The following is a 24172-nucleotide window of genomic DNA, read 5'->3' as shown; positions in this document are numbered from 1 at the left end:
ACTTACAGCAGAGGCGACAACCCCAGGCAGACATGTCTCCATCCAGCATGTCGGAGTGTTAATGTTACGGCTGCCCACTGGATCCAGATTCACAGGACACGATTGATCCAGTGCTGGGTTTTCCCCAATGCATACAGGGACTTGTATGCAATGGGGAAAACCCAGCACTGGATCAATCGTGTCCTGTGAATCTGGATCCAGTTGGCAGACTTGGTCAGTGTGATTCTTCCTCTTGCCTCTATACTTCACTGCAGTGGCCATCAGCTCCAGGGAAGGTACTCACTGTCCACACAATTGAAGCCACTACCACAGCATGGAGGTCCATGGGAGAGATGAAATGGCTGTGCACTAGGGAAGGAGACATTTTTGAGGCTGTCCAATATAGAGGTCAGCTATCTCCTTTCCACAGTGGAGATGCTATTTGATCTAGGGATGGACATCAACATGCCAACACTTCCTTTAGAAATGTGCAGGAGGTTGCCGGGGGGGGGGGGGGGGGGGGGGGGGGAGACAGGCATTTGGCACCTTTCCAAACACTTTTGTCAAACTCCCCAACTTAAAGCAACAGTCTTTAAAGCTAATCTGCATGTCACATAGTGAGTGCTGGAGAGGGAAAATCCAGCCAGAGTTATCTGGTTTCCTGTTTGTGCTGACTCCTTCAGCTTTGCTTTCCCTGCTGTTGTCCAGAAGCAGACAGGTTGCCAAAACTGACATATGTAAACAGATGCTCCAGGGACTCAGAGTAGAGAGCTGCACGGCTTCCGTCCCCGCGGGATTCCCGTGGGGACGGAGGCAGTTCCTGCGGGGTTCCCGCGGGGATGGAAGCAGTTCTGCGGGGTTCCCGCGGGGACGGAGGCAGTTCCTGCGGGGTTCCCGCGGGGATGGAACCAGTTCTGTGGGCTTCCCGTGGAAGTGTAAGCTGCACCTGCACCAGCCTCTCATCTACCGAATACCAATTTATTTGAGTGCTGTCTCTTCCTCCTCTTCTTCCTTGCTTTAACAGCATAAATGTGGAAAATCTTCCATTAAGGAGGTGGTAGAGTCACAAATGATGACGGAATTCAAAAAGGCATGGGATGAACACAGAGGATCTCTAATTAGAAAATGGAAGTTATATAAAAGCTAACCTTAAATGGCTGCATGTGTGTGGATATGTCAAGTGACACTTAGATGGCGACTCTGGCTGTGATAAACTAGAGCTGATACCTGGCAGACTTGTATGGTCTGTGTCTCATACATGGCAATCTGGTGTAGGATGGGCTGGAAAGGGCTTAGACAGCAACTTCAGTGGCTGGAACATAAGGACAGTGCTGGACAGACTTTTACGGTCTGTGTCCCACAAATGAGAACATGAATAGGCTGGAGTGGGCTTCGATGGCAACTCCAGCAGTTGGAACATAAGGATGGGGCCAGATAGACTCCTGTGGTCTTTGTTCCAGAAACACGAAAGAAAGACCATAATCAAGTATATAATATCACACTCGTTGATTTAATGATGAATTGATCATGAGTGTGACTATTGGGCAGAGTGGATGGACCGTTCAGGTCTATTTGCTGTCACTTACTATGTTACTGTTAATCCTCTTTGCTCCCAGGCTGGTGCACAGACCTCAGCTCTGACACAGGCACGAGAATCAGATGTCACCTGACCTACTGGCGCGTGCATGTGGCGACCTCTCAGCACACACTGCCAGTGAATCAGAGACAAATCTTACATGTGCGCACCAGAGTGTTCCAAGTTCCAACTTCCATTCCTTCCTTGCCTACAGTGCTGTGGCTCAAATCCAGAAAGGGAGCTGACTGGAACTTTCTTTTATGTACTATTAAATTCTTACGGGGATGGGTGGGGATGGGTTAAATTCTTGCGGGGACGGGTGGGGACGGGTTGGGATGGTTTTAATTTTTGCGGGGATGGGTGGGGACGGGTAAGATTCCAGCGGGGATGGGTGGGGATGGGTAAGATTCCAGCAGGGACGGGCGGGGATGGGTAGGATTTCTGTCCCCGTGCAACTCTCTAACTCAGAGTGACATTTCCCTAGGAAAGTCAGGTGACAATGACCCTGAGGAAGCGAAACAAGTTGAAGGCATGTCAAGTTTAAAGAAAGGAAGTAGGGAATGGGAAAAAGCAAACCAGAAATGGGGATGAGAGCACACATGCTAGAATGGGAACATGTGCATCAGACAGGGTGAGAGTGCTTGGAGGGAAAGATAAACCTTACATCTTTCATATGAGGTAGGCGAGAAAGATACTGGTAGGATATCAATACATGTGGTAGATTTCTGATTTATTTTGAGAATATAAAGCTTCTGTAGATGAGAGATCTCATGGCCTCAATGATTAATACTAGTACTATCCATTTTTCCATTTCTTTTTCTTTCTCAAAAGTTTCCAGCTGGAAGATTGCCAGAAGGTGAAAGGCAAAGTTTGAGGGTGCGGATGTAGCTTATGCCTCTCAGGACACCACACCATGTTTGCGTCCCACTTGGACAAAAGCATCCACACAGCAATCGATGTCCTCGTCATTGTGGGCAGCTGAGATCTGCACACGGATCCGTGCCTTTCCCTTGGGCACTACGGGGTAGCTGAAGCCAATGACATAGATCCCTGCAATACAAGAAAGAAACAAAGTGAGCAAGTATGTGTAGGAGAGAGGGGGAACACACCATGTATGGTCAATTTGAAGGGAGAGAGGCACAGCTGCTACCCACACCCTTCTCAAGTATCTTATTTATGTTTATTAAATGGTTTGATATACCGCCATTTCTGGGCCACAGGTCAAGATGGTTTACAACAGATCTGAGGTTCCCAAAACAATCCGCAGGACACACCAATCCACTGCCTTTCATTCCCTCACCAGCCCCAGCTCCACCCCGGTCTCTCCTTCCTTCCCTTGTCTCCAGATCATTCTCTCTCCTACTGCCTCTCCATCTTTTTAACCCCATTTCCACCCTCACTCAGCCCTTTCAGAGACCATCTTTCTCTTCTCTTACTCCTCCACTGCACCTCTATGCCTTTTCAGTGCCTCATCTTTCCTCCAATCCTGCAGATCATTTACACCATGCCTCAACCTCTCACCACACTTCATCCCCTCTCTCTTAACCCCTATTTTTCACCCTCACTCATGCTCCCAACCCATCAACACACCCCCACTCATACATACCAGTTGCCAGGTCCTCACTATCCCCTTCAAATTCCCTCTCAGTATCTCCATAATTCCCTGCTCTGCCCACAACACTCTCCCACTCAATCACCAAGTTTTATTCATCTTTTTCTCCATCCCACAAGTCCCATCCAACTTCTGCTCTGTTCCCCTTCCCCCCAAACCCCCACCCCAAGTCATATCCATCTTTTGCTCAGCTCTCCTTCCCACCCTGCACCTCCTATCTCAGAGTCCCTTTCATCTTCTATTCTGTTCCTCTTCTCCCTCACCCCACCCCTGGTCTCCAAATCCTCCTTGGCCTAGCACCTGTAAACTTCTCTGGTTTGATTCGGGCTTTGGTTTTGATGGCAGCAACGGGTATCAATAAGGCAGCTCCTTCCTCCTTGGTAGAACGGCCAGGGCCATGCAATTTCAGGGTCCTGCAGTTCAGAAACATCCAAAGATACAGAATCCCCCAGTTCAAACTAAGTGGTTTTGAATTGCACAGCCTGACCTCTCTGCAAAGGAGGAAGATGCTGCCATGAAGTACTACCACTACCAGAACTGCAGCCAGACCCAAGCCAGATCAGCTTATATGTTTGGCCTGGTTCTGGTTGGTCTTGCCACCTGTTTGTGACCTCATTTTGCCACCCTGTAGCAATGCCTGTGTCTTCACCAGAATTCCTCACACTGCTGTACCTCTTTCCAGCATGTCATCTGCTATAATTGATGCTAGTCGGGCATCTCCAAGCATCACTGGGCAGATAGGGTGACTGTCACCTGCAATGGTGAAACCAGATGCAGTCATCTTTGTTCGGAAACTGCACAGGAAGAGAAAGAAAACGTTGTTAACTTTCTAGGGACTTCTTCAACTTTACTGCCGTTGACCAAAAACAACCAAACCCACCAAGCCATCCCTATCCTGAACATACAAGAAGTGCTGAGTTATCACAGAGTGCACCTACTGAAAAGACCAAGATGGGTGTGCCCAGAAGTGAAGCAGCAACAGAGATAAAAGATCAAAAAGAGTTTATTTCACTTAGAGGCAATCTACTTTCCAAATGAAAGTGAATCACATTCTAATATCAAGTTTCTAAAGACTCCATGGAACCAAAATGGAAACAATTTCTTCTCCTAGCATCAAGAAAATAAATATTTTCAAGTTCCATTTTACAAATTTTCAAAGGAATCCCTCCCAAAGAACCATCCCTCATCCTTCAACAAAACTACCCACGAAAAATCAAAGCCCATGGCAAAGAAGTGAAACAGCAGCTTTGCAGAACAAGGAGCGATTCTCTGAAAAACATTTCTTTACAGAATGCATTGAGGGTGCATCTCCCAGCTACTCACCGCTGAGTCTTGGCAGCCATGGACTGTGCAATGGCATTGCTCTCCATCAGCAGATCCAATGCTTTGGAGGCACAGCCAACAACAGCAGGAGGCAGGGTGTTGGAGAAGAGATATGGTCGGGAGCGTTGGCGCAGGAGATCAATCAAGGCCTTGGGACCAGTCGTGTAGCCACCTGCAGTGAAGAAGCACAAGGATACGTCAGAATGAGACAGTAACATTACATGGAATCAGAATGCCTTCAGTTTACCCTCACAGATTGATGGCAGTCATGTTGGGAGAAGAGTTTCCATGGAAATATCTCAGATACCTGGAAGCACAGTATGTACGTAAAGATGGACTGAAATAAGGTAAAATTATGTATAATCATACCTGATAATTTTCTTTCCATTAATCATAGCTGATCAATCCATAGACTGGTGGGTTGTGTCCATCTACCAGCAGGTGGAGATAGAGAGCAAACTTTTGCCTCCCTATATGTGGTCATGTGCTGCCGGAAACTCCTCAGTATGTCGATATCAAAGCTCCATCCGCAGGACTCAGCACTTAGAGAATTACACCCACGAAGGGACACTCTGCCCAGCTCACCACCGCCGAAACGGGGGAGGGGAATTAACCCAGCTCATCCCCACACAAGTGGGGGAGGGGAATCCGTCCAGCTCATCCCCGCGGAGCGGGGGAGGGACACCAAACCCGCCGATGCGGGGGGATCTGGCTTATCCTGCAACCGCAACCGCGGGAGGAGCTGACTGACCCTAACACCGCCGAAGCGGGAGGGGTACAAAGCTGCCCTACAGCCGCACGAAGCGGGAGGGAGTGCCGGCAGAATTTATGTCTCAATCCAGCCCCGTAAAACGGAGGGGAGAGGAATGCAGCAGCTCACTGTAACACAAACTCGTCTCAACTCTTGAAGAATCCAAGTGAAAGAAGAACTTGAACACGAAGTCCTCCTGAAGTAACTGAAGGCTAAACTTGAACCTAAAATTCAACCAGAATATAAACAGTACAGATATCTGGGAGGGGCTATGGATTGATCAGCTATGATTAATGGAAAGAAAATTATCAGGTATGATTATACATAATTTTACCTTCCATATCATCAAGCTGATCAATCCATAGACTGGTGGGATGTACCGAAGCAGTACTCACCCAGGGCGGGACATAGAAATCCCTGACCTCAACACTGAAGCTCCAAACTGGGCCTCCGCCCGTGCAGCCACAGTCAAACGGTAATGCTTGGAGAATGTATGAGCCGAAGCCCACGTTGCCGCCTTGCATATCTCTTCCAAGGAGACGGATCCGGCCTCTGCCATCGAGGCCGCCTGAGCTCTCGTGGAGTGAGCCTTCAGCTGGATAGGCGGCACCTTCCCCGCGGCCACATAAGCCGCTGCAATGGCTTCCTTGACCCATCTTGCCACTGTAGGCTTAGCAGCCTGCAGACCCTTACGAGGACCTGCAAACAGGACAAACAGATGATCCGATTTCCGGAAATCATTGGTCACTTCCAAGTATCTGATGATGACTCGTCTCACATCCAGATATTCAAGAGCGGAGTACTCCTCTGGGTAGTCCTCCCTACGAAAGGAAGGGAGACAGAGCTGCTGATTCACATGGAAGCGAGAACCAATCTTGGGCAGGAAGGCAGGCACTGTGCGAATAGTCACTCCTGCCTCAGTGAACTGCAGAAAAGGCTCTCGACATGAGAGCGCCTGAAGCTCGGAAACTCTTCTGGCTGAAGTGATAGCCACCAAAAAGACTGCTTTCAACGTCAGGTCTTTCAGAGATGCCCTCGACAAGGGTTCCAAAGGCGGCTTCTGCAATGCTCTTAGCACCAGGTTGAGATTCCACGCAGGCACCACTGAGTGCAGAGGAGGGCGCAGGTGATTAACTCCCTTGAGAAGGCGCACCACATCTGGCTGCGAAGCCAGGGAAGCACCCTTCAGGCGGCCCCTGAAGCAAGCCAGAGCCGCTACCTGGACTTTAAGGGAACTGAGCGACAGGCCTTTCTCCAGACCTTCTTGCAGGAACGCCAACACTGAAGAAATTGGAGCAGTGAAGGGAGAAAGTGAGCCTGCTTCACACCATGCTGCAAAGATACGCCAAACCCTGGCGTAAGCAGTAGAAGTAGAGCGCTTCCTCGCTCTCAGCATAGTGGCGATGACCTTGTCTGAGAAGCCCTTCTTCCTCAGACGCTGCCGCTCAATAGCCAGGCCGTAAGACCAAAGGGAGAGGGATACTCCATCACCACGGGACCCTGATGTAACAGGCCCTGCTCCACTGACAGCCGCAGAGGATCGTCGACTGAGAGCCTGAACAAGTCCGCATACCAGGGACGTCTGGGCCAATCCGGACCCACCAGGATTACCCTGCCGGGATGCTTTGCCACCCGGTCTAGCACCCTGCCCAACATGGGCCAGGGCGGGAACACATAGAGGAGCTCTTGTGTCGGCCACTGTTGGAGAAGAGCATCTACTCCCAGGGATCGAGGGTCCCGTCCTCTGCTGAAAAAGCGCGGCACTTGGCCATTGGCCGATGACGCCATCAGATCTAGGCTCGGCTGGCCCCAGCGCTTCGTGATGTCCAAGAACGCCTGAGCAGATAGTTGCCACTCTCCGGGCTCCAAGGTATGGCGACTGAGAAAGTCCGCCTTGACATTCATGACTCCGGCAATGTGGGCCGCTGAAAGCTGCTCCAGGTTCGCTTCCGCCCACTGGCAAAGATTCATAGCCTCCTTGGCTAGAGGGGCGCTCTTGGTACCTCCCTGGCGGTTGATATAGGCCACAGCCGTGGCATTGTCCGACAGGACCCGTACAGGCTTCAACACCAGTACCGGGATGAACTCCAATAACACCAACCGAATGGCTCTGAGTTCCAGGAGGTTGATAGACCACTTGCCTCTGCAGGAGACTAGAGCCCCTGCGCTGTCCTTCCCAAGCAGTGGGCTCCCCAGCCCATCAAAGAGGCGTCTGTCGTGACGACAATCCACTCCGGGGTCACCAGAGGCAATCCTGCAGACAACTTGTCTGTCTGCGTCCACCAGCTCAGCGCCTTGCGCACTGCTGGGTCCACGGGAAGGCGCACGGCATAATCCTCCGACATCGGAGTCCAGCGCAGCAGCAGAGATAGCTGTAGTGGTCTCATATGAGCCCTGGCCCAGGGCACTACTTCCATCGTGGCCGTCATAGAGCCCAACAGCTGCACGTAGTCCCAAGCCCGAATAGGAGAGGCTACTAGGAACTAGTCCACCTGAGCCTGAAGCTTGACAATCCGATTGTCTGGCAGGAACACTCTGCCCACTTGGGTGTCGAATCGAACTCCCAGATACACCAGGGACTGAGTCGGGCGCAGCTGGCTCTTCTTCCAGTTGATGATCCATCCCAGGGAGCTCAAAAGAGCAACTACCCGGTCCATAGCTTTGCCGCACTCTGCATAAGAGGGGGCTCGGATCAACCAGTCGTCCAGATAAGGATGGACTTGTACTCCTTCCTTTAGCAGGAAGGCCGCTATGACCCCCATTACTTTGGAAAAGGTCCGTGGAACAGTAGCCAACCCGAAAGGGAGGGCTCTGAACTGGAAGTGTCGTCTCAGGACTGTAAAACGCAGAAAGCGTTGGAGAGGAGGCCAGATGGGAAAATGCAGGTACGCTTCCTTGATGTCCAAGGAAGCCAAGAACTCTCCTGCCTTCACTGCCGCTATAACAGAGCGGAGAGTCTCCATGCGAAAGTGCCTCACTTTCCAGGCCCGATTGACCCCTTTGAGGTCGAGGATAGGCCGGACAGAACCTCCTTTCTTTGGAACCACAAAGTAAATGGAGTAACGTCCCTTGCCAATCTGATTTTTTTTTTTTGGCACCGGAACGACCGCACCCAGGCGGATCAGGTTGTCCAAGGTCTGCTGCACTACCACAGCTTGACCGGAGACTTGCAGGGAGAGAGTACAAACCCGTCTCTTAAGGGTTGGCAGAACTCTAGCTTGTAGCCGTCTCTGATGACTTCCAGCACCCACGCGTCTGAAGTTATAGTGGTCCACTCGCCCAGAAACGAGGACAGCCGTCCTCCAATCTGCACTGGGGCGTGGACCAAGGCCCTGTCATTGGGTACGAGACCCTGGGGGAGGACCGGAGGGAGCACCTCCGGGACGGCGGTCTCTGCGAAAGGAATGCTGCTTGGGGGAGAAATTCCTCTTGAAGGAAGAGGGGGCAGAGGAACCCGACTTGCCCGGGCGGTACCGATGGGCTTCCTGCAACCGTCCTCTGGAGGTATCGGGACGAGTACTAACCCGAGCCCTGACCTCTGGTAATTTCTTGCCCTTAGACGTGCCGAGATCGGTCACGATTTTGTCCAGCTCGACCCCAAAGAGCAGCTTGCCTTTAAAAGGCAATCTAGCCAGGCGGGATTTAGAGGCGTGGTCAGCAGACCAATGTTTCAGCCAAAGCCACCGCCGCGCAGAGACTGTCTGAGCCATGCCTTTAGCTGAGGCTCTCCAGACATCATACAGCAAGTCTGCCAAATAGGCTAAGCCCGATTCCAGGGCCGGCCAATCAGCCCTCAAGGAATGATCCGAGGGGGAAGCCCGCTGCACCATAGTCCGGCACGCCCTGGCCACATAGGAGCCGCAAACTGAGGCCTGCAAACTTAAAGCAGCTGCCTCAAAGGACGACCATAAGGCCGCCTCCAATCTTCTGTCTTGGGCGTCCTTTAGGGCCGTGCCACCTTCCACCGGCAACGCCGTTTTCTTAGTCACCGCAGTGATTAAAGAATCCACGGTAGGCCACAGATAGGCCTCACGTTCACTCACAGCCAAAGGATAGAGGCGGGACCTAGCCCTAGCCACTTTAAGGCTCGTTTCCGGGACATCCCATTGAGCCGCAATTAAGGTGTGCATGGCATCATGGAAGGTTCTAGGCGGGCGCTTCGTCCCCAGCATAATGGCAGAGCCAACAGGGGCTGAGGGAGAGACGTCCTCCGGAGAGGAAATCTTCAAAGTGTCCATGGCCTGTAACAACAGGTTGGGCAAATCCTCTGGGCTAAAAAGCCGCGCTGCAGAGGGGTCATCCGCTCCATCCGAGCGGGGATCTATCTCCTCCAAGGAATCCGCAAAGGATCGTTGGGAGACCTCAGACACGCTGCCCTCATCTACATCGGAGGAGACAAAAGTCCTCCAAGGCCTGGAAATCAACCCGAGGGCGTTTACCTCTGGGAACCTCAACCTCTTTATCCGAAGAGGGAGCAGGGGCAGCGTTTTGCATGAGGAAAGCCTGATGCAGCAGCAAAACAAACTCGGGGGAGAAACCCCCCAGACTGTGCACTTCCGCAGCCTGGGCAACAGCCCTAGACGCACTCTCAACCGGCGCTCGCAATAGCGGGGGAGAGACATGCTGCGCATCCAAAATGGCGTCCGGCGCGAAACTCCGTGAAGGAGCCGCGCGGGAAGAACGGCGCTTAACTTTAGCCGCTTTTGTGCCGTCGCCCAAATTAAGGGCGTTCATGGCATTAATGTCTCCAACCTCAAGGGCGGCCCCGAAGAAGCCGTCCGAGCCGCGTGGCCGGCCAAGATGGCGGAGGCGAGGAGCGGGGGATGGGCGTTTATGGCGGGGAAAAACCGCCACGCCGGAGGAACGACCGGGACATTCATCGGTCACTAAACTATCACCCATCAAGGGCGAATCAGGTTGTAAAACCCCCGCATCCCCTCTAGAAGCGCTCCAGCGATCCGGGGAGCGACCCTTTGCGCCCTCGCCCTCCGACGCCATTGCCACGAGGAGAAGAATCGGGGAACCCCCTGCCCGCTATAAAAAGGTAAAATTACCTGCTTGCCGCTCCGAGCTGTAACGAACTGGTGTCCCAGTGAGTAGCTGCAATGAATGTTTAAAGAAACGTCGAATTAAACGCCTTTAAAGACGTTTAAAAAAAATTTTTTTTTTTGTTTTTTTTTTTAAACGGAGCCAGCGGGAGGGGGGAGAAAAGGAGGGACCTGGCACCACCAGGTTTGCACTTGCTCAAAAGAGCCCTCAACCCCAGGCCTCAACAAAACCTAAGGATTAGGCTTGGAGGCCTAGCCAGAGCTGCTGCTGTGTGTGACCACCACCTGCTGAGATAGAGAACATACAGGAGGAGTTTCCGGCAGCACATGACCACATATAGGGAGGCAAAAGTTTGCTCTCTATCTCCACCTGCTGGTAGATGGACACAACCCACCAGTCTATGGATTGATCAGCTTGATGATATGGAATGAGAGTAATTTACAGCAGCAGCTATCACAGTTACACCTTACAAATCACACTGGCATTAAATTAAAATGTATATTCAGTGCTGTTATATGTATAGTCAGCTGTAGGAAATGTAAGTAGTGCAGCAACCACTGCTGTCACAATCTATTTAGTTTAGACCTGTTGTTTGTCAGCTTGGGAACATATATAAATGTTCATATTTTGCAAAGTATACATGTAAATTATGACTCCACCCAAATTCTGCCCCTGAATACTCACCTACACTAAAACCGCATACAAGTAGGCTCATTCTTGCCATCATGCATAGGCACCGACTCCGTGGGTGCTGTGGGTGCTTGAGCACCCTCAATATTTTGGCGACCCGTTACCCAACCAGAACGCGTTGGAAGTTCTGGTTCCAACCCCAGCCCGACCTGCCCACCCTCTTCTCCCACAGCAGCCCTCCTTGCCTTTCTGTCGCCCAGCGTTTAAAACTCATTTTACCTCAAGTCGCGGCGACAGTGAAAGCAGCAGGCTTGCCTTCAGCCTTCCCTCTCAGCATCCCACCCTCACGGAAACAGGAAATGAGAGTGGGATACTGAGAGGGAAGGGAAGGCTGAAGGTGAGCCTGCTGCTTTCACTGCCGCTGTGACTTGAGGTAAAATGAGTTTAAAATGCTGGGCGGCAGGAAGGCAAGGAGGGCTGCTGTGGGAGAAGAGGGCAGGCAGGTCGGGCTGGGGTTGGAACTGGAACTCGGGGGGCTGAAAAGGGGGGGCAGGTGGGGTTTGGGGTGAGTCACTGGACATGGATGGGGAGGCAGAGGAGAGAGGAGAAATCACTGAACAATGATGGGAGGGGGAGGGGAGAGAGGAGAGTTGCTGGACATGGATGGATGGAGGGGAGGGCAGGGGAGAGAGGGGAGTTGCTGTACATGGATGGATGGGAGGGCAGGAGAAATGCTGGACATGGATGGAGAAGAGGGAAGACAGGAAGGAGATGCACATGGATGGAGGGGAGAGAGGAGAAATGCTGGACATGGAGTGGAGGAAAGACAGAGGAAGTAAATGCACATGGAGGGGAGGGGAGAGGAGAAATGCTGGACATGGATGGAGGGGTGGGAAGACAGAGGAGGAGATGCACATGGATGGAGGGGAGAGAGGAGAAATGCTGGACATGGATGGAGGGGAGGGAGGTTAGAGGAAGGAGATGCACATGGATAGAGGGGAGAGAGGAGAAATGCTGGACATGGATGGAGGGAAGGGAAGTAAGATGAACATGGATGGAGGGACGGAGAAATGCTGGACATGGATGGAGGGAGTAGAGGAAAAATGCTGGACATGGATGGAGGAGAGGGAAGAGAGAGGAAGGAGATGCATATGGATGGAGGGGAGAGAAGAAAGAGGATGGAGATGCATACTGATGGAGATGAGGGACAGGAAAAAGAGGAGAAAAACTACACATGAATGGAGAAAATAAATGCTGGATGGAAAGGGGGAGACGGGGGCAAACGCTGGATGGAAAGGGGGAAGAGAGGTGGCAGACACTGGATGGAAAGGGGGGAGAGTTAAGATTGAGGAAAGAAGAAACAAGAGACTGGGACCAACACAATTAGAAACAGTAAATGGCCAGACAACAAAGATAGGAAAAATGAATTTTAATTTTAGTTTAGGATAAGGTAGTGTGGTAGCTGTGTTGTTAAATACAGAAAATAGAATTAAGGTAATATCTTTATTGGACTAATTTTAATACATTTTTGACTAATGTTTGGAGACCAAACCCTCCTTTCTCAAGTCAGAAGATAATACCATAACATCAGTATACTGTCCTGACCTGAGAAAAGAGGTTTTGGCCTCTGAAAGCTAAATTGAAAAGCGTATGCAGTCCAATAAAATGATATCATATTTTCCATGTTTTGTTTTATTTGTATTTGTTAACCTATAGTATAGTGATTGAAATATGTCAATTTTTTAAATTTGCATCTCCTTATATTTGCACAGTACAGGGGGACTGAGGGGTGGGACTGTTCAGGGAAGAAGTCCTGGCGCAGGTTGCAGGCAGCCTATGAGTGGTGCTGCCACTGCCCAAGTGAAGACCTGCAGCAGACAGGATTTTAAGGTACCGGGGGGGGGGGGGGGGGGGGGGGGGGAAGGGTACCACCTGTAAAAAAAAATTCAGTACCCCCAATCATTTTGAAGAATTGGCTCCTATGCCATCATGTGTACTTATACCTGGGTGGGGAATAATTTTGTGTGGCATTTTACACATATATAAAATGCCTTTATAAAATCACCCCCATATTCACCAGTGATAAATGTACAAGGGCCGCCACTGAATAAACACATAAGTTATACAGATAGGGTCCGATATTCAAAATTATTTAAACAACCAGGACAGGTTTAAATTGCTGGTCTATAGCCAACTGGGCATTTTCAGTAGCACTTAATTCAGTTGTACTGCTGAAAATACCCAGTTAACGCTCAAGTCGAAATTGGCTATTTTGTAGGCATTTCACGTGTGGAGTTGGCACAGCCGGTTAAGTGCCGATATTCAGCACTTAACCAGCTAAAATAACCGCATAAATAAGACCATATAAAACGCAACCCTAACTTTATCTGGTTCACCTTAGCCAATTAAGTGCTGCGGAACCCTAGCACCTAGGCTCACCAAAAACAACAAACATTGGTCAATTGGGCCTTGCAATGGCAAGGACATAACAGAGATTAACCTGAAACTATATACAATCTGAATGAGTGCAACCTGGAACAATAAAATGGGCCTAGGAGGGTGGAGTTGGATTCTAGACCCCAAACAGATTTTGTAACACTGTCTGCCCGAACCGACTGTCGCGTTGGGTATCCTGCTCAAGGCAGTAGTGTGATGTGAATGTGTGGACTGAATACCACGTCGCAGCCTTGCAAATTTCTTCAATGGAGGCTGACTGCAAGTGGGCTACCGAGTCGACGCAGCCATGGCTCTGGCATTGTGAGCCGTGACATGACCCTCTAGGGCCAGTCCAGCCTGGCATAAGTGAAGGAAATGCAATCTGCCAGCCAATTAGAAATGATGCGTTTCCCGATGGCGACCCCCATCCTGTTGGGATAAAAATAAAAAAAGTTGGATGGACTGTCTGTGGGGCCTGGACTGCTCCATGTAGCAAGCCAATGCTCTCTTCCAATCCAAGGTGTGCAAGGTGCTTTTGCCAGGATGGGCATGAGGTCAGGGAAATAATGTTAGCAAGACAATCGACTGGTTCAGATGAAACTCTTGACACCACTTTTGGTAAGAACTTAGGGTGTGTGCGGAGGACTACTCTGTTGTGATGAAACTTAGTATAAGGTGCATCCACCACTAAGGCCTCAAGCTCGCTGACTCTACAAGCTGAAGTAACAGCCACCAAGAAAATGACCTTCCAGGTCAAGTACTTCAGATGGCAGGAATTCAGTGGCTCAAAAGGAGCTTTCATCCGCTGGGTGAGAATGACGTTGAGATCCCATGACATGGGAGGAGGTTTGATAAGGGGTTTTGACAAAAGTGAACAACTAGACGCTGTCCAGAGATGGGCTTACCCTCTACACATTGATGATAAGCAATAATTGCACTAAGATGAACCCTTATGGAGTTGGTCTTGAAACTAGATTCAGATAAGTGTAGAAGGTATTCAAGCAGGGTCTGTGTAGGACAAGCAAGGGGATGTAGGGCCTTGCTCTCACACCAGACAGCAAACCTCCTCCATTTGAAAGAATAGCACCTCTTAGTGGAGTCTTTCCTGAAAGCCAGCAAAACCCGGGAGACACCCTCAGAAAGAACCAAGGAAGCAAATTCTAGGCTCTCAACATCCAAGCTGTGAGAGCCAGCGACTAGAGGTTGGGATGTAGAAGAGACCCCTTGTTCTGCGTGATGAGGGTCGGAAAACACTCCAATCTCCATAGTTCTTCTGAGGATAACTCCAGAAGTAGAGGGAACCATATCTGTCGCGGCCAGAATAGCGCGATCAGAATCACGGTTCCGCGGTATTGCTTGAGTTTCAACAAAGTTTTCCACACTAGAGGTATGGGAGGATATGCATACAGAAGACCTGCCCCCAATTGAGGAGGAAGGCATCTGATGCTAGTCTGTTGTGGGCCTGAAGCCTGGAACAGAACTGAGGGACCTTGAGGTTGATCGGAGTGGCAAAAAGATCTACTGAAGGGGTGCCCCACGCTCGGAAGATCTTGAGGGCTATGCCCATATTGAGAGACCACTCATGTGGTTGCATTATCCTGCTCAGTCTGCTGCCAGGGTATTGTTTTTGCCCACCAGACAAGAGGATTGAAGGAACATGCCATGGTGGTGAGCCCAATGCCACATCCGGACAGCCTCCTGACACAAATGGTATGATACAGTGCTCCCCTGCTTGTTGGTACAATACATTGCAACCTGATTGTCTGTTTGGATGAGCACAATTTGATGAGATAGCCGATCTCTGAAAGCCTTTAGAGTGTTCCAGATCACCCGGAGCTCCAGGAGATTGATCTGAAGATTCATTTTCTGGGTGGACCAAACACCTTGGGTGTGAAGCCCATTTACATGAGTCCCCCCATCCCAGGAGAGATGCATTCATTGTCAGCACCTTTTGTGGCTGAGGAATTTGGAATGGAAGTCCCAGAATCAAACTGGATTGAATGGTCCACCACTGAAGGGAGCATACAAGCTCCGGGGACACTTGAATGACATCTTCCAGGCTCCCTGTAGCTTGATACCACTGAGAAGCTAGGGTCCATTGAGCTGATCTCATATGATGACATGTCATGGGTGTAACATACACTGTGGAAGCCATGTGGCCCAACAATCTCAACATCTGCCAAGCTAAGACCTGCTGAGAAGCTTGAACCATGGAAGCAAATACGACAAGAGTGTCCACTCTTGACTCCGGAAGGAAGGCTTGAACAGGGCTCCTATGAACTCCAAGCATTGGACAGGGCGAAGATGGTACCTGGGGTAGTTTAAAACAAACTCTAGTAGCTCAAGCACCCAAATAGCAATCCGCATGGACTCCTGAGCACCAGCCGAAGAGGTGCTCTTTACCAACCAATCGTCAACACATGGGACTCCCAGTCTGTGTACTGATGCTATAACTATCACTAGACATTTGATGAAGACCCTGGGGGCTGACCAAAGGGCAACATGCGGTACTGAAAGTGATGTGTTCCCAGCCGAAATAGAAGATACTTCTGGTGGGCTGGAAGTATTGGGATGTGAGAATATGCATCCTTTAAGTCCAGAGAGCATAGCCAATCATTTTTCTGAATCACTGGTTGTCCAGGGAAGCCATACTGAACTTTTCTCAGACTAGGAATTTGTTCAGGGCCCTTAGGTTTAGGATGGGACGCATCACCCTGTTTTCTTTTGCACAAGGAAGTACTTGGAATAGAATCCCCACCCTTCCTCCCATGGTGGAATGGGCTCGACGCATGGGCCTTCAGAAGGGCTGAGAGTTCCTTTGCAAGTACCTGTCTGTGCTGAGAGCTGAGTGAATGAGCTCTCAGTGGACAATTTGGAGGTTTTGGATATCAGTTGAGTGCGTATCTGAGATGGACTATTTGAAGAACCCACCGGTTGGAGGTTATAAGGGGCCACCTTTCGTGGAAAAACTTCAGCCTCCCCCTGATTAGTGAGTTGTCTGGGATGGACAATTTTAATGCGGCTATGCTCTGCTGGAGCCAGTCAAAAGCTCGCCCCTTGCTTTGCCTGGGGAGCAGCAGGGTCCTTTGGCGTACGCTGTTGACATGAATGAGCACACTGGGGTTGAGCCTGAGCAGGCTGATGAGGCCTGAGCAGGCTGACGAGCCAAGGGGTTGTACCTACGCCTCGATAGTAATAGGTACTTCTCATTGGTTTGCCAAAAGTCCTCCTAGCTGAGGAGGTAGATGCAGAAGTTGCCTGGCGGGAGAGAGAAGAGATGGTATCAGTATGTTTTTTGATTTGGTCTGCGACCTCCTCAGCCTTCTCTCCAAAAAGGTTATCCCCCCAGTATGGGGAATCCACCAACCTCTGCTGAACAGAATGTTCCAAGTCAGAAACACACAGCCATGAGAGTCTGTGCATTGCTATACTCTGAACAGAGATCCTGGATGCCACATCAAAAGTGTTGTAAGTGCCCCTGACCAAGAACTTTTGACATGCCTTCTGGTGCTTAGCCAACTAGTGAAGTGACTTGGCCTGCTCCGGAGGGAGCGTCTCAGCCAGGTCTGACAACTTTTGCACCACGTTTCGCAAGTAGACACTCATGAAGAACTGGTAGGATTGTATTCGGGAGCTGAGCACTGAAGCCTGAAACATCTTTCTCCCCCCAAAATCCAGGGTTCTAGCTTCTCTACCTGGGGGCGCCGAGATATAGTCCCTGGAACTCCTGGCTCTTTTGAGAGCAGATTCCACCACCACCGAATTGCAAGGCAACTGAGGCTTACCAAAACCAGGTGTACTGTGGATCCGGTACATGATAATTGACCTTCTTGGGCATGACCGGGACCAACAGAGGGGACTCCCAATTCCTAATGAGGACTTCCTGGAGTACCTCATCGAGAGAGACAGTCACAGGCTCCCTAGGAGGAGGTGTGTAGTCCAGGACCTCAAACATCTTGGCCCTGGGCTCGTCCTCCACTTCCAAAGGAAATGGAATGGCATCGGCCATCTCCTTGATAAAAGAAGGGAATGAAAGGCTCTCCAGAGGAGACTTTCTCCTTTCAGGTGGAGGGAGGGTTCAGAGAGAATTCCATAGGACTCATCTGAGGAAAAGTACCTTGGATCCTCCTCTAAATCCCACGAGTGCTCCCCTTCAGTGTCAGACAACACCTCCTGGTAGGAGTGTCGAGACCGAACCTGCCTCGACGTAGAGGACCCATGTCCTCGAGAATGGTGTTGAGAAGTCAGTTCCCGCATTGACTCCAGTGAAGTTTCCTCCACTGATGTTGAGGGAGTACCAGCTTGGGTGGCAGTTGACACCGATGCCACATGTGGCGTTGGGGTCAGAGACCGTACCACAGGCTGAAGTCCAAGCAGGGCTGTAACGGGAGGCAGGGTAGGCACAAGCACCCCTAATGCCGATGCACACCATTGAAGAAGGCCAGCCAGCAGCTCAGAAAGCAAGGCCCAGATGCGCTCATTGAGGGCTGACACCGGGAAAGGCTGGGGTACCGACTCAGGAGCAGTTTGCAATACTGCTGGGATTGATGCAAGAGCTGGATCTTGGCTGCTGGGAAACTGACGCATCGGCACCTCCTGTATGGAGGAGGAATGGTCCTCCCAGTGCCCATGCTTCTCGGGTGCCGAACTTTTGGATGCCCCAGAGCGCTCAGCATCATGCATTGAAGGCGACGTTATTCTGGACGAGCCCAGGCCGAGGCCTAGTATAGGATTTAGGCCAAGGGTAGACCGAACAGGCCCTATGTACCACCCCAGCCACCAAGCCCTGCACACACACAACAGCTAACAGGCACCACCAGAAAATGAGATAAAGCATTCAGGCGGGCCTCACAGCCGATCGGGAACCCACTCACGCAGAGTCCAAGCAAGCGGGCCTCACGGCCAACCGGGAACCCAGTCACACTCTGGGAGGGGAGAAAGAACAATGAAGGGTCCCCAAGGGACTGAGCACAAGCAGTGCACATAGTGCAGGGTAGAGACACAAGGAAAAGGGTGAGAGACAGAACCTCTAAAGGTATACACAAGGCTGTGCCACAGGGTGGTCAAGAATACAGGAAGCCCCAGAAGGGAACACTCTAGGCTGTACTATACAGCACTTAAGGGAAAAAGGGAACCAACTATAGGAATACACTCTAGGCTGAATCATTCAGCATTCAGGGAAAGGGGAAGCCACTCAAAGGAATACTCTAAGGTATGCCACTAGGCACTCAAGGAAAAAAGGGAAATCACTCATAGGGATACACTAGGCTGTGCCCCACAGCACTCAAGGAAACTAGGCTGCACCTTACAGCATACAAAATACAAGAAGCTCTACAAGGAACACACTAAGCTGTACCATACAGCACACAAAGGAAAAGGAAAACTACCTATAAGAATACACAAAGCTGGCCTCACAACACAAAAGCGAAAAAGGAACAGTAAGCAGAGAAAGCTGCCTTGACACACACAGACCAGAAAAGGAGCACTGCTCACCGGAAACAGGAGACAGATTCAGCCAACAAAGAGAACTAAAACCAACAAACAGGAGCAATATACACGGACAGAGGGACTGCCAAACGGAAGCAGAACCACAGGGAGCAGAGCAACAGCTCAGCACAACAAAGGGAACACAGAGAGCGAGAAAACTAAACAAACAAACTGGAACAATACAAGGCACAACTCACCACAGACAGCACAACATTAGAGCAGTAAAGCAGACTTATGGCCAGATGCACTAAGGTCCTCAGAAGAGCCCTTCCCTTACCGATTCCATAGCAAATCGGCAGGGAACGGCCATGCATCAAGGAAACGAAATGCAAATGAGCTGCTCGTTGTAGCTCACTTGCATTCTCTATTCTCTCGGAAGTCGGTCGGCTGGTTGAGCATGCCCAGAGCAGCCAAGCGTTATGCTGGCTGCTCTGCGCATGCCAAGGACGTCCTTCACTAAAAAACAAAAAAAAGGACGTGTCTGCCGAGGCACACCTTCTCTCCCTGTAAGGCATCCCACAGGCGGCAAACTGTATCTGCAAGCCGGGGATCAGGGAACCAATCTTCAGTCTTCTACTTTCCTCCTTGTCCGCAGTTCGGAACCTCTCTCTCAAGCTCCTCCACACCGTGTCATCAAACTCATACCTGGCAGCTATCGGCGGCTTCTGCTCCAGCCGTCTTGCCCCGGGGTGTTAGCAGCACGTCCGATGCCCCTCCTCCAGGTCTCTCTCAGCCAATCACAGCACGTTTAGCTGTCACTGGTGTCAACTAAATGCGCTGTGATTGGCTGAGAGAGACCTGGAGGTGGGGCATAATCGAAAGAGACATCCAAATAATTTTTTGATTTGGACGTCCTCGCACCCATCACAAAAAATCTGGGGGAAAAACGTCCAAGTGCTCGTCAGGCACGTCCTTTTTTTAGTGAAGGACGCCCATGTTAGGCACTTTAGAAGGACGGCCCTGACAAGCACTTGGACGGTTTTTTCCCCCGATTTTTTTTTTGTTGTTGTTAAATTTATAGAAGTTTTTAGAGGCGAATAAATCCCGCGCAGCCCCAACGAGAGGTACAGACCTCCCGTTAGATTTTCCACGGTTAGGCAACCGGAAAACGGTAGTGCATCTCATTACAATACGATTTATACACATTGGGGTACTAATTTGCTCATCTGCATTCTGTTTTCATTAGCTGCTACCGTGATCGAAAAATGTCTGAGAAGCCTTTTGTGCATGCCACGGTTTACTACTTGCTCGTTAATGGCTCGTTAAGTTTAGTGCATCTGGCCCCAGGTGTAGGGGAGGCAATCAAGCTCATGCTGGGAATACCCAGCACACACACACACACAGAATCAACAAGCACAGAGGGGAAAGGCTAAACTCCAACGTGAACACAGACTGAACACAGGCGCCCAAGCACAGGCTGGCTTCAGCTGAGCAAACAAAACAATCAAACGCTAAAGTTGTAGGGAAAGGTAGGCTTAAGTAGATCAGACTTCTGACGTCTGTCAGCTCAGCCCCTGAAAAGCCAATCAGGAGTGGGTCCCAAACATTCCCCTGCCTGCTAGCAGAATCATAACAGGTGATCAATGGTGATGCTTTTTGGCCTTCGCTCGAAGCTCATCATCGAGGCTCCTCGGTACCGACAAGGACGATGTCGAATCCACGTCACCTCAGGGTCAGGTCCAACAATGGATGATCACGGGGGGCCTGCACAGCAGGAGGCTTTGAGACAGGTAGAGACCCACTCGATGCTTCACTGCTCCCAATGTCTAAGGGTCTAGCAGCAGCCATGCTTACTGACACTCCCGATGCTAGTGCGATGCTCGACGTCGATGCTGATGAACCGGACTTGGCTCCAAAAATCCTCTCTTGTGGAGCCTCTCTGGAAACCTGGGTCCTCTTCTTCATACAAAGGCAGAGAACACAGTTAGTGGGGCTATGGTTGGGCCTAAGACACTGAAGACACCAAGAATGGGTGTCTCTCCCAGAAATCGTACGACTGCACCAGGTATAGAGCTTAAAGCCACTGGGAACCTTCATGGACATGGAAGGAAAAACTTCCTCGGCTAAATTAAATGAAGCGATGGTGCCTGAAAAAGGGAAAAGGCATAGCAAAAATGAAGGGAAAAATCCCAGCTGACGTCAAGGCCTAAAAGTGGTCTAATGATGACGAAAAAGAAAGGAAACTTAAAATCGGGCAAAATAAACTAGAAACTGAAAGGAAAATATTTTTTTTAAAGGGGGTTCCACAAAGGGGAACATAAAGGATTAAAAATAAATTGCCGAAAGGCACAATAATAAAGCTCTTTGGATCATGCAAAAGTGAGAAAGTAAAAAAAAACCCCACACATTCTCCTCACCGGGGTACAAAAAGAATTGAGACTGCATTTTAGTGGCGGGCAGGAAGGCACTCGAGCATGCGTGGTAGAGAATGTCTCGCACTCTACAAAGCTGTACTTATGCTTTTCATAAATCCTGGACCAGGCGACACAGGTCAGTGTCACCCACTTGTGAGAATCTATAAGCCTGTTTGACCTCAGAGAAAAATTATTTGCCAGGAAGACTTGGGATGTAGTTATTCCTCATCCCTGGAAATGAACTATGAGAAATGGATCTATTCTTTGGGATCTACCAGGTACTTGGGGACCTGGGTTGGCCACCGCTGGAGACAGGATGATGGGCTTGATGGACCATGCTCTGACTCAACAAGGCTTTCCTGATGTTCTTATGTGATAGGAGGAAGAAAGAAGGTAAAATTATGTATCATACCTGATAATTTTCTTTCCATTAATCATAGCTGATCAATCCATAGACTGGTGGGTTGTGTCCATCTACCAGCAGGTGGAGATAGAGAGCAAACTTTTGCCTCCCTATATGTGGTCATGTGCTGCCGGAAACTCCTCAGTATGTCGATATCAAAGCTCCATCCGCAGGACTCAGCACTTATAGAATTACACCCACGAAGGGACACTCTGCCCAGCTCACCACCGCCGAAACGGGGGAGGGGAATTAACCCAGCTCATCCCCACACAAGTGGGGGAGGGGAATCCGTCCAGCTCATCCCCGCGGAGCGGGGGAGGGACACCACACCCGCCGATGCGGGGGGATCTGGCTTATCCTGCAACCGCAACCGCGGGAGGAGCTGACTGACCCTAACACCGCCGAAGTGGGAGGGGTACAAAGCTGCCCTACAGCCGCACGAAGCGGGAGGGAGTGCCGGCAGAATTTAAATCTCAATCCAGCCCCATAAAACGGAGGGGAGAGGAATGCAGCAGCTCACTGTAACACAAACTCGTCTCAACTCTTGAAGAATCCAGGTGAAAGAAGAACTTGAACACGAAGTCCTCCCGAAGTAACTGAAGGCTAAACTTGAACCTAAAATTCAACCAGAATATAAACAGTACAGATATCTGGGAGGGGCTATGGATTGATCAGCTATGATTAATGGAAAGAAAATTATCAGGTATGATACATAATTTTACCTTCCATATCATCAAGCTGATCAATCCATAGACTGGTGGGATGTACCGAAGCAGTACTCACCCAGGGCGGGACATAGAAATCCCTGACCGCAACACTGAAGCTCCAAACCGGGCCTCCGCCCGAGCAGCCACAGTCAAGCGGTAATGCCTGGCAAAGGTATGGGCCTTCCCCGCGGCCACCTAAGCCGCTGCAATGGCTTCCTTGACCCATCTTGCCACTGTAGGCTTAGAAGCCTGCAGACCCTTACGAGGACCTGTAAACAGGACAAACAGAAGATCCGATTTCCGGAAATCATTGGTCACTTCCAAGCATCTGATGATGACTCGTCTCACATCCAGAAATTGAGAGCAGAGTATTCCTCTGGGTAGACCTCCCTACGAAAGGAAGGGAGACAGAGCTGCTGATTCACATGGAAGCGAAAAACAATCTTGGGCAGGAAGGAAGGCACTGTGCGAATAGACACTCCTGCCTCAGTGAACTGCAGAAAAGGCTCTCGACCTGAGAGTGCCTGGAGCTCGGAAACTCTTCTGGCTGAAGTGATAGCCACCAAAAAGACTGCTTTCAACGTCAGGTCTTTCAGAGATGCCCTCGACAAGGGTTCAAAAGGCGGCTTCTGCAATGCTCTTAGCACCAGGTTGAGATTCCACGCAGGCACCACTGAGTGCAGAGGAGGGCGCAGGTGATTAACTCCCTTGAGAAAGCGCATCACATCTGGCTGCGAAGCCAGGGAAGCACCCTTCAGGCGGCCCCTGAAGCAAGCCAGAGCCGCTACCTGGACTTTAAGGGAACTGAGCGACAGGTCTTTCTCCAGACCTTCTTGCAGGAATGCCAACACTGAAGAAATTGGAGCAGTGAAGGGAGAAAGTGAGCCTGCTTCACACCACGCTGCAAAGATACGCCAAACCCTGGCGTAAGCAGTAGAAGTAGAGCGCTTCCTCGCTCTCAGCATAGTGGCGATGACCTTGTCTGAGAAACCCTTCTTTCTCAGACGCTGCCGCTCAATAGCCAGGCCGTAAGACCAAAGGGGGAGGGATTCTCCATCACCACGGGACCCTGATGTAGACAGGTCCTGCTCCACTGGCAGCCGCAGAGGATCGGCGACTGAGAGCCTGAACAAGTCCGCATACCAGGGACGTCTGGGCCAATCCGGACCCACCAGGATTACCCTGCCGGGGATGCTTGCCACCCGGTCTAGCACCCTGCCCAACATGGGCCAGGGCGGGAACACATAGAGAAGCTTTTGTGTCGGCCACTGTTGGAGAAGAGCATCTACTCCCAGGGATCGAGGGTCCCGTCCTCTGCTGAAAAAGCGCGGCACTTGGCAATTGGCCGATGACGCCATGAGAACTAGGCTCGGCTGGCCCCAGCGCTTCGTGATGTCCAAGAACGCCTGAGCAGATAGCTGCCACTCTCCGGGCTCCAAGGTATGGCGACTGAGAAAGTCCGCCTTGACATTCATGACTCCGGCAATGTGGGCCGCTGACAGCTGCTCCAGGTTCACTTCCGTCCACTGGCAGAGATTCATAGCCTCCTTGGCTAGAGGGGCGCTCTTGGTACCTCCCTGGCGGATGACATAGGCCACAGCCGTGGCATAGTCCGACAGGACCCGTACTGGCTTCAACACCAGTACCGGGATGAACTCCAGCAGCGCCAACCGAATGGCTCTGAGTTCCAGGAGGTTGATAGACCACTTGCCTCTGCAGGAGACCGGAGCCCCTGCGCTGTCCTTCCCAAGCAGTGGGCTCCCCAGCCCGTCAAAGAGGTGTGTGTCGTGACGACAATCCACTCCGGGGTCACCAGAGGCATTCCTGCAGACAACTTGACTGTCTGCGTCCACCAGCTCAGCGCC

The 24172-nt window shown here is 50.8% G+C and overlaps 1 protein-coding gene across 1 annotated transcript in view; it reads right to left on the bottom strand.

Annotated features, from left to right (window-relative positions):
- Positions 1–2268: 2268 nt before the first annotated feature.
- GCAT (glycine C-acetyltransferase) overlaps positions 2269–24172 on the bottom strand; it is an 82921-nt gene continuing 61017 nt past the window's right edge. Inside the window, exons 7-9 of the mRNA XM_030208029.1 lie at positions 4491–4662; positions 3840–3961; positions 2269–2605 (exon numbers count right to left, since the gene is read on the bottom strand). Of these exons, the coding sequence (XP_030063889.1) occupies positions 2454–2605; positions 3840–3961; positions 4491–4662 (446 nt within the window). The 3' untranslated portion in view covers positions 2269–2453. The remainder of the gene's footprint in view (positions 2606–3839; positions 3962–4490; positions 4663–24172) is intronic.

The sequence above is a fragment of the Microcaecilia unicolor genome, chromosome 1 (genome assembly GCF_901765095.1).
Source record: "Microcaecilia unicolor chromosome 1, aMicUni1.1, whole genome shotgun sequence".
Lineage (NCBI taxonomy): Eukaryota > Metazoa > Chordata > Amphibia > Gymnophiona > Siphonopidae > Microcaecilia > Microcaecilia unicolor.
Note: the sequence above shows the minus strand (reverse complement) of the source record. Positions and strands in the feature narration are given on the sequence as shown.